General features: G+C 42.0%; 1 protein-coding gene across 1 annotated transcript in view; it reads right to left on the reverse strand.

The window, feature by feature from the left end:
* ENTPD1 (ectonucleoside triphosphate diphosphohydrolase 1) overlaps positions 1–10,886 on the reverse strand; it is a 164,045-nt gene extending 153,159 nt beyond the window's left edge. The window contains exon 1 of the mRNA XM_017894589.1: positions 10,746–10,886. Within this exon, the coding sequence (XP_017750078.1) occupies positions 10,746–10,782 (37 nt within the window). The 5' untranslated portion in view covers positions 10,783–10,886. The remainder of the gene's footprint in view (positions 1–10,745) is intronic.
* Between the last annotated feature and the right edge of the window lie 312 nt (positions 10,887–11,198).

Here is an 11,198-nt window from a genome sequence, read left to right on the forward strand (position 1 = left end):
CCGGGCGACAGAGCGAGACTCCGTCTCAAAAAATAAAAAAATAAAAAATAAAAATAAAAATCCTTAATCCAGGAACCTGCAGATGGGCCCAAATGCATTCAATCTGTAGCAGCAACTGCTTTGCTAACAGAAGAAAGTAGAAAAATAACTTTTAGAGGAAACCTCATTGTGAGCACACCTCACCAGTTCAGAATTATCCTAAGTCAAAAAAGCAAATGGTAGCTTACTAACTCAAATCTTACTTGTATGGGGCTATTCTGTTAGAAAAAGGTGATTTAACCTTAACCACTGAAAATTCCCTTAACCCAGCAGATTTCCTAAGAGGGGATTTAAATCTTAATTATCATACAAAGGTCCAACCAGACCTAGCAGGAACTCCCTTCAGGACAGGACTATAGATGGTCCCTCCCAGGTGACTGAGGAAAAAAAACACAATGGGTATTCAGTAATTGATAGGGAGACTCTTGTGGAAGCAGTTAGGAGAATTGCCTAATAATTGGTTTGCTCAAATGTTAGAACTGTTTGCACTCAGCCAAGCCTTAAAGCACTTACAGAATCAAAAAACTCTATCTCAATCCTGACTCAAAAGGTTACCTACACCCTCTCTGACACGAATTCGCATAAGAACTGTTGTTTATTGGAATGTATCTTGATGGGGCAACTGGGTTGTTATGAAATACCCAGGAACCCACCCCAGCTCTAGGACTCACCCCTGAGCACAAAGGCAATGTTGGGCACCCTGGTAAAGGACCACTAGAATCCAGCAGCCTGGACCCCTTTCTTTGCGGTCAAGAAAGGCAGGAAAAGGGGTGGAGGACTGCTACCTCGGTGAGCGTAACTAATCCGATAAGCAGAGGTCCATGGGTGGTTACGCACCCTGGAAAGGAATAAGCATTAGGACCATAGAGGACGCTCTAGGACTGATGCTCATCAGAAAATGACTAGGGGTGCTGGCATCCCTGTGTTTTTTGTGTTTTTTTTCAGATGCCCTAAGGCAAAAACACCCCTAAAATGTATTCTGGAGAATTCGGCCCAGTAAGAGTGTATGAACCTTTTTCCCTGTCAGACTTAAAGCAAATTAAAATAGACCTAGGTAAATTCCCAAATAACACTGATGGCTATATTGATGTTTTACAAGGGTTAGGATAATCCTTTAATCTGACATGGAGAGATAAAATGTTACTGCTAGATCAAACACTAACCTCAAATGAGAGAAGTGCCGCCATAACTGCAGCCCGAGAGTTTGGCGATCTCTGGTGTCTCAGTCAGGTCAATGATAGGATGACAACAGAGGAAAGAGAACAGTTCCTCACATGCCAGCATGCAGTTCCCAGCGTAAACCCTCACCGGGACGCAGAATCAGAACATGGAGATTGGTGTGGTAGATATTTGCTAACTTGCATGCTAGAAGGACTAAGGAAAACTGGAAGGAAGCCTATAAATCATTCAATGATGTCCACTATAACACAGGGAAAGGAAGAAAATCCTACTGCCTTTCTGGAGAGACTAAGGGGGGCATTGAGGAAGCATACTTCTCTGTCACCTGACTCTATTGAAGGCCAACTAATCTAAAAGGATAAGTTTATTACTCAGTCAGCTGCAGGCATCAGAAAAAAACCTCAAAAGTCCACCTTAGGCCCAGAGCAAAACTTAAAAACCCTATTGAACTTGGCAACCTCAGTTTTTTATAATAAAGATCAGGAGGAGCAGGTGGAACGGGACAAATAAGATAAGAAAAAGGCCACCGCTTTAGTCATGGCCCTCAGGCAAGCGGACTTTGGAGGCTCTGGAACATGGAAAGGCTGAGCACATCAAATGCCTAATAGGGCTTGCTTCCAGTGTGGTCTACAAGGACACTTTACAAAAGATTGTCCAAACAGAAATAAGCCACCCTCTCGTCCATGCCCTTTATGTCAAGGGAATCACTGGAAGGCCCACTGCCCCAGGGGATGAAGGTCCTCTGAGTCAGAAGCCACTAACCAGATGATCCAGCAGCCTGAATGAGAGTGCCCGGGGCAAGCGCCAGCCCATGCCATCACCCTCACAGAGCCCTGGCTATGCTTGACCATTGACAGCCAGGAGGTTAACTGTCTCCTGGACACTGGCGCAGCCTTCTCAGTCTTACTCTCCTGTCCCGGACAACTGTCCTCCAGATCTGTCACTATCCAAGCGGTCCTAGGACAGCCAGTCACTAGATACTTCTCCCAGCCACTAAGTTGTGACTGGGGAACTTTACTCTTTTCACGTGCTTTTCTAATTATGCCTGAAAGCCTCACTCCCTTGTTAGGGAAAGACATTTTAGCAAAAGCAGGGGCAATTATACACCTGAACATAGGAGAAGGAACACCTGCTTGTTGCCCTGTGCTTGAGGAAGAAATAAATCCTGAAGTCCAGGCAACAGAAGGGCAATATGGACAAGCAAAGAATGCCCATCCTGTTCAAGTTAAACTAAAGGATTCTGCCTCCTTTCCCTACCAAAGGCAGTACCCCCTTAGACCCGAGGCCCAACAAGGACTCCAAAATATTGTTAAGAAACTAAAAGTCCAAAGCCTAGTAAAACCATGCAATAGCTCCTGCAATACTCCAATTTTAGAAGTACAGAAACCCAATGGACAGTGGAAGTTAGTACAAGATCTCAGGATTATCAGTGAGGCCGTTGTCCCTCCATACCCAGCTGTACCTAACCCTTATACTCTGCTTTCCCAAATACCAGAGGAAGCAGAGTGGTTTACAGTCCTGGACCTTAAGGATGCCTTTTTCTATATCCCTGTACATCCTGACTCTCAATTCTTGTTTGCCTTTGAAGATCCTTCGAACCCAATGTCTCAACTCACCTGGACTGTTTTACCCCAAGGGTTCAGGGATAGCCCCCATCTATTTGGCCAAGCATTAGCCAAGAGTTGAGCCAGTTCTCACACCTGGACATTCTTGTCCTTTGGTACATGGATGATTTACTTTTAGCCGCCTGTTCAGAAACCTTGTGCCACCAAGCCACCCTTAAATTTCCTCGCCACCTGTGGTTATAAGGTTTCCAAACCAAAGGCTCAACTCTGCTCATAGCAGGTTAAATACTTAGGGCTAAAATTATCCCAAGGCACCAGGGCCCTCAGTAAGGAACGTATCCAGCCTATACTGGCTTATCTTCATCCCCAAACCCTAAAGCAACTAAGAGGGTTTCTTGGCATAACAGGTTTCTCTGCCAAATATGGATTCCCAGGTACGGTGAAATAGCCAGGCCATTATATACACTAATTAAAGAAACTCAGAAAGCCAATACCCATTTAGTAAGAAGGACACCTGNAGGGTTCAGGGATAGCCCCATCTATTTGGCCAAGCATTAGCCAAGAGTTGAGCCAGTTCTCACACCTGGACATTCTTGTCCTTTGGTACATGGATGATTTACTTTTAGCCGCCTGTTCAGAAACCTTGTGCCACCAAGCCACCCTTAAATTTCCTCGCCACCTGTGGTTATAAGGTTTCCAAACCAAAGGCTCAACTCTGCTCATAGCAGGTTAAATACTTAGGGCTAAAATTATCCCAAGGCACCAGGGCCCTCAGTAAGGAACGTATCCAGCCTATACTGGCTTATCTTCATCCCCAAACCCTAAAGCAACTAAGAGGGTTTCTTGGCATAACAGGTTTCTCTGCCAAATATGGATTCCCAGGTACGGTGAAATAGCCAGGCCATTATATACACTAATTAAAGAAACTCAGAAAGCCAATACCCATTTAGTAAGAAGGACACCTGAAGCAGAAGTGGCTTTCCAGGCCCTAAAGAAGGCCCCAACCCAATCCCCAGTGTTAAGCTTGCCAACGGGGCAAGACTTTTCTTTATATGTCACAGAAAAAAGAGGAATCGCTCCAGGAATCCTTACACAGGTCCGAGAGACCAGCTTGCAACCCATGGCATACCGAAGTAAGGAAATTGATGTAGTGGCAAAGTTGGCCTCATTGTTTACAGGTAGTGGTGGCAGTAGCAGTCTTAGTATCTGAAGCAGTTAAAATAATACAGGGAAGAGATCTTACTGTGTGGACATCTCATGTGAACGGCATACTCGTTGCTAAAGGAGATTTGTGCCTGTCAGACAACCATTTGCTTAAATATCACTCTCTATTACTAAAAGGGTCAGTGCTGCAACTGCGCACTTGTGCAACTCTTAACCCAGTCACATTTCTTCCAAATAATAAAGAAAAGATAGAATATAACTGTCAACAGGTGATTGCTCAAACCTACGCCACTTGAGGGGACCTTCTAGAGGTTCCCTTGACTGATCCCGACCTCAACTTATATACTAATGGAAGTTCCTTTGTAGAAAAAGGACTTCGAAAAGCGGGTTGTGCAGTGGTCAGTAATAATGGAATACTTGAAAGTAATCCCCTCATTCCAGGAACTAGCGCTCAGCTGGCAGAACTAATAGCCCTCACTAGGGCACTAGAATTAGGAGGGAAAAAAAGGGTAAATATATATACAGACTCTTAAGTATGCTTACCTAGTCCTCCATGCCCACGCAACAATATGGAGAGAAAGAGAATTCCTAACCTCCGAGGGAACACCTATCAAACATCAGGAAGCCATTAGGAGATTATTCTTGGCTGTACAGAAACCTAAAGAGATGGCAGTCTTACACTGCTGGGGTCATCAGAAAGGAAAGGAAAGGGAAATAGAAGGGAACCGCCAAGCGGATATTGAAGCCAGAAGAGTTGCAAGGCAGGACCCTCCATTAGAAATGCTTATAGAAGGACCCTTAGTATGGGATAATTCCCTCTGGGAAACCAAGCCCCAGTACTCAGCAGAAGAAATAGAATGGGGAACGTCACAAGGACATAGTTTTCTCCTATCAGGATGGCCAGCCACCGAAGAAGGAAAAATGCTTTTGCCTGCTGCGAACCAATGGAAATTACTTAAAACCCTTCACCAAACCTTTCACTCTCACTGCACCTCCTCTATGCCACTGTACTACCAGTAGCTCTCCTTACCAAGAGCTTCTATGGAGAATGCGACTTCCTGGAAATATTGATGCCCCATCGTATAGGAGTTTTTCTAAAGAAAATCCCATTTTCACCGCCCACACCTATACGCCCCTGCACTTCAGGCCATACATTACAATCCCTGTATGTTTAACCTCCTTGTTAAGTTTGTCTCTTCTAGAATCAAAGCTGTAAAACTACAAACGGTTCTTCAAATGGAGCCCCACATGCAGTCCATGACTAAGATCTACTGCAGACCCCTGGATCGGCCTGCTAGCCCATGCTCCAACATTAATGACATCAAGGGCATCCCTCCTGAGGAAATCTCAACTGCACAACCCCTACTATGCCTCAATTCAGGAAGCAGTTAAGAGCGGTCGTTGGTCAACCTCCCCAACAGCACTTGGGTTTTCCTGTTGAAAGGGGGGACTGAGAGGACTAGCTGGATTTCCTAGGCCAACTAAGAATTCCTAAGCCTAGCTGGGAAAGGTGACTGCACCTACCTTTAAACACGGGGCTTGTAACTCTGCTCAAGCCAGACCAATCAGGTATTGAAGCCAGAAGAGGGCTCACTAGAATACAAATTAGGCTAAAGCAGGAGGTAAAGAAATAGTCAAATCATACATCGCCTGACAGCACAGGGGGAGGGACAATGATTGGGATATAAACTCAGGCATTCAAGCAGGGAGTGGCAACCCCCTTTGGGTCCCCTCCCATTTTATGGGAGCTATGTTTTCACTCTATTAAATCTTGCAACTGCAAAAAAAAAAAAAAAAAAATAACCTGCAGATCCAAGAACCTCAGTGAACAATGTGTGTAAGATAAACACAGAGAACCACATCTAGATAGCTAGGTGAATTGCTGAAAACAAAAGGTGAAGAATTTGGGATTGTAGCTTACTTAAAGCTTACCGTTATCCTGACACTGTTTCATGGAAACAGGCAGAAGACACAAGATTCCTGCATCATAAACAAAAGACTTTATTACTCACAGAACAGCAAGAAGAATGCACATCAAAATATTTGCCTAAGTTCCTTATGCCTAAATCCCACAGGCCCCATGCCTACCCATACAGTGGGTTGCAACTCAGGCAAAGGTCCCAGCACTTTTTGAGCAAGCAGCAAATCCAGTTTCCCTCCCTCTCCTTAGGCAGAGAGCAGGGACACAGTACCACTCTATGGTCACCTTGACCAGCTAGTGACTAGATACAGAAATGGTTCAGTGTCAGAAGATGAATAAAGCTTGTAGTCTGTCACGCTCAGCAAGAATATGCATGTTTTAGTTCATTTTACATTGCTATAATGGAATACCTGAGACTGGGTAATTGATTTTAAAAAGAAGTTTATTTAGCTCATGGTTCTGGAAACTGGGAAGTTTAAGACTGGGAAGCCACATCCGACAAGGGCCTCACGTTGCATCATAACATAGCAGATGGCATCACATGGCAGGAGCACACGTGACGGCGGCAAGCAGGCGCGTGCAAAAGAGACAAACCATGAAAGGAAACCTCACTTTATAACCACCTGCTCTCTCAGTAATTAATCCAGTTCTGCAAGAGACAGAACTCACTCCCACAATATGGCAGTAATCCTTTCATAAGAGCAGATCTTTCATGACTCAAATACCTTTTAAAGTCTTTCCACCTCTCGACCCGTTACACTGGGGACCAAGCCTCAACATGAGTTTTGGTGGGGACAAACCATATTCAAACCACAGCAATGCAAGAACAAATAAGAACCAAAGGACTGCCTTTTGCAACCAAAACCAAAGGGAGAGAACTGAGCTACAGTGGAGCAAAGTTGCCATATTGTATCACAAGTAAACCACCATTAACCTGAAGTGGATTTTAAGTTAAAGTTATGAAGTTCAAGAAACATAAAATCCCGAGAGTAACCACTGAAAATGAACGTTAAAAATATACTTAAAAATGAGCTGGGTACAGTGGTTCATACCTGCAATACCAACACTTTGGGAGGCCAAGGCATGAGGATTGCTAGAGACCAAGACTGCGAGACCAGCATGGGCCACATAGTGGGACGCTGACTGCACAAAATTTTTTAAAATTAGCTGGATGTGGTGTCACACACCTGTAGTCCCAGCTACTCAGGAGGCTGAGGTGGAAGGATCACTTGAGCCTGGGAGGTCAAGGCTGTAGTGATCCATAATCACACCACTGCATTTCAGCCGGAGTGACAGAATGAAACCCTGTCTCAAACAAGCAAACAAAAATACAAATGAGTAGTTGTCAGGGGATGAGGGAGAGGGAAATGGGAGTGACTGCTTATAGATACAGGATTTCTTTTGAGAGTGATTAAAATGGAAATTAGATAATGACTCTATAAATATATTAAAAACCACTGCATTGTACACTTTAAAGGGGTGAATTTAATGGTATGTGAATTATATCTCACTAAATGAATTAAAATATTGATTTAAAACAAAAGAAGGCAATAAAAGGGGAACAGAGGACAAACAATAAGCAAGACATATAGAAAACAAATAGCAAAATAGATAAATCCAAACATACCAATAACTACATTGAATGTGAATGAACTAAACAGTTCAATCAAAAGACAAAAATTGTCAGGATGTATTAAAAAAACAACAACAATAAGATCTAACTACATATTGCCTAAAAGAAACACAGTTTAGATTCAAATATACTGTAGGTTGAATAGCATGCATAAATAGCTGCTATGAAAGACCTGGAATGGCTATATAAGTATCAGACAAAATAGACTTTATGACAAGGCACATTAAGACAAGGAAGGACATCTAATCATAACAAAAAGGTTAATACATCTGGAAAATATAACAATTATAAACATATAACATCTAACCACAGATCCCAAAAATACATGAAGCAAATACTGACAGAATTGAAAGGAGAGACAAGAGGGTATGACTCAACTGAAATGACTCCTGATTAAGTAACATTCAAAAGAAAAATATTGTTATAGTGAAGTTCCAGGAGAAATCAAAAAGGCATAACAAGAATCATTGCATAAGCCTTTTATTTAAACAAGTTTATAAACTATAACATTTCCAGATTCCAGGGATAACCAAGGAGAATAACTGTCTCCAATGAAAACTTAACGATTCTTTTCATTCCTGCCGTCCTTTGGCGAAACAATTCCAAGACTTACTGAAACACTAAGATAGTGCCCAGAACGTACATTCTCACACGGTGTAAGAAAGCAGACTTGAAAATGCTGTTTTGATAATATGTGGGCTAATCTTACTCTTAAACTGTTGTTGCTGCTGCTGTTGTAGTTTTACAAACACAGCATATTCTAAAAAAAAATTTTCTGAAATTCTGTTTGAAAAATAAATAAATGATAAATATATTCCTTCCATGAAGTAAAGTAATGCACAAACGAATAAATAAATGATAGCATTTGTGCAAAGGTTAAGAGGTTGTAAACCGATTTAGTTTCATCTCTGTTTGGTACAATACATAATATCATAAAGTGTTATAAGCTATTCTATTTTTCAATATAATCTTAAACTCAGGAAAAAATTAGCTTCTTTACTGCTAGACTGCACGTTGGCAACAAACACATGGTTTAGTAGACAAAATAATACATTTATTAAGGCACCATGCCTCCAAAAGAGAACAGTGGTTAGTTACAATCCAAAACTGAGACCTGAAAAGAAGTAATGTATTACTAATTACATAAGAAAAATAACTGGTAAATTAAGTTTTCAAACTTTAACCTTTATTTATTTATTTATTTATGTAAATTTTATTTTTATTCCTTTTTCGAGACAGGGTCTCATTCTATTGCCCAAGCTGCAGTAGTAGTGGCGCAATCATAGTTCACTGCAGCCTTGTCCTCTCAGGCTCAAGGGATTCTCCCACCTCAGCCTCCCAAGTAGCCAGGACCAGAGGCCCATGCCGCCACCACATCTGGCTAATTTTTGTATTTTCTGTAGAGATGGGGTTTCACCATGATGCCCAGGCTGGTCTTGAACTCCTGAGCTCAAGCAATCTGCCCACCTCCACCTCCCAAAGTGCTGGGATTACAGGAGTGAGTCATCATGCCCAGGCCTCAAACTTTAACTTAAGAAAAATGTAGATGTCATTTCTGTGATAATGGAGCAATTATTCTAGACTGTAAATAAATAAATAAAATAGAGACTAACTACACTTTGATCTGTACAAAATTTGCCAAAATTTTGCTGTAGCTACTTATGCCAAAACAGCTATAACTATTTAAATTGATGAATAGATGGATGGCTATATGGATGGATATAAAAATAGTTGATAGATTTTTTTCCTTTCTGCTGCTGCTTCATGGTAGAGCTAACCCACCTCTAGTCTCTTACTCCAGCTGCAGTGGATATCCTGTCTACCTTTTTTGTGGACATTTGTCCATCAATAACAAATGGGTACCCCAAAAGTCAAGAGTCACACAAATATTAAACCAAGTTTTATAAATGTTTGTACTGTTGAGTTAAAGAGCTTACATGTACTACAGGGACTGATTCTCTGACAAGGAATCAAACCCAGGCCACAGGTGTGAAAGCACAGAATCTTAGCCACTATACCACAAGATGGAATGCCTTCTCTATAAATCCCACAGGGAATTCAAAGCAGGCAGTTTGAGTGTACAAATGATTTTAATTTTGTTTTGGGTTAGATTTTTGCATTTTAATTTTGTCAAGAGAATTTCTAAGCCAAGACACTATTGTGTCTTTCTTTAATTTGATTGTCCCATAAATACAAGTAAGACAATTATTTAGAATGAGAGATCTCTAAAATCTTCTTTTAAAAAGAAAATTAAGGTTCTTTCTAATTTAAAGGATCCATCTTTTGGCCACTGATGATTAGAATTTCCAATGGTTTACAAATTTCAGTAGCGACTCAACAATAAGCCTCTTCATGGAAAGTCCAGGAGATAATTTTCCAGGTTTAGAGTAAGTTTTTACTATATAAACAAGGGTGTTCCTTGACAGCGTATAGAGGAGACACTCTCCATGATCCCCAAAAATTCACTCAGAAGTAGACTTAAGATAACAAAGACTCTTGTTGCCACAGACTATTAAGGCTGGTGTTTGTGCATATGGTGCCACTAGTAACCCACAAATTTGCCAGGGGCCACCAGTCACAGACCTGTTAATCCACTGGCACCAGGAAGGCCCTCCTGGGATTGGCATTTTTCCCAGCCTAACCAGGCAACAGGAACCCCTTATAGATGGAAATTATTAAGACAAACTCCCCCGAGAGCTTGACATATTTGGAACAAAAGCATACTGCTTAAAATCTTACGTGACCAGCCATTTTAGACTGGTCACCTAATGTGACCTGAAAATCACGCTCCCCAAAAGGGCAGGGACCAAGAGAAAATGCTCTCAAAAGTCAAGGTCTTATACGGACATGAAACAGGACAATAGGAGAACTTCATCTGGTTTTTATTTTGCGGACTACAGCAAGGTTTATAGACAGAACCGCAAAACTGATCAATCTGCAGTGCCAGCTCAAACAGTTTATGGGGGTTTAGGCCCATGTTCTACCCTGTGGCATCCTTCGTTATGACAGCACAACACGGAAAGACAAAGACTATTTCTGGAAGGAAAGGGACCAAACAATGTGAATATTCATACCAAAAAAGGACACCAGAGTCGCTACACACAAAACTAGTCACACAAATCCTTTTTTCCCATTAATCAAGGTTTTGGAGATGAATATGAGACAAACAGTGATTTTACCATCAGCTCTACCAGATTCCACAGAGGGAGAGAGGCCGGGAGCCTGACTGGTAAGAATTCCTTACCCTTCTGCTGGCTTGTCAGGTCCTTGGTTCCCCTCATTGCAGCTTCCAGAAGAGCAGAGCAGCTTTGGTATCCTGTTCACAGCACTAAAACTGGAGGGGCCAATGAAAACTTCCCCTTTGTCCTCTGAAGTTTCACTGAAAATTGCTGACAAAAAAGGCAGGTTAATAGGAGAAAAGGCATACAAATTTATTTGATCATAGTTTTACACGTACACAGGACACTTCAGAATGAAGACCTGAAGGGGAGGCTGGGCACAGTGTCACATGCCTGTGACCTCAGCACTTTGGGAGGCTGAGGAGGGAGTATGCCTTGGGGACAAGAGTTTAAGGTCAGCCTTAGGAACAAAGATTCCATCTGTACAAAAAATGTTAAAATTAGCCAGGTATGCTGGTCCCAGGAGTTTGAGGCTGCGTGAGCTGTGATTGTGCCACCAAGCTCCAGCTCGGGTGACA

Source organism: Rhinopithecus bieti, unplaced genomic scaffold (genome assembly GCF_001698545.2).
Source record: "Rhinopithecus bieti isolate Rb0 unplaced genomic scaffold, ASM169854v2 scaffold_25291, whole genome shotgun sequence".
Taxonomy (NCBI): domain Eukaryota; kingdom Metazoa; phylum Chordata; class Mammalia; order Primates; family Cercopithecidae; genus Rhinopithecus; species Rhinopithecus bieti.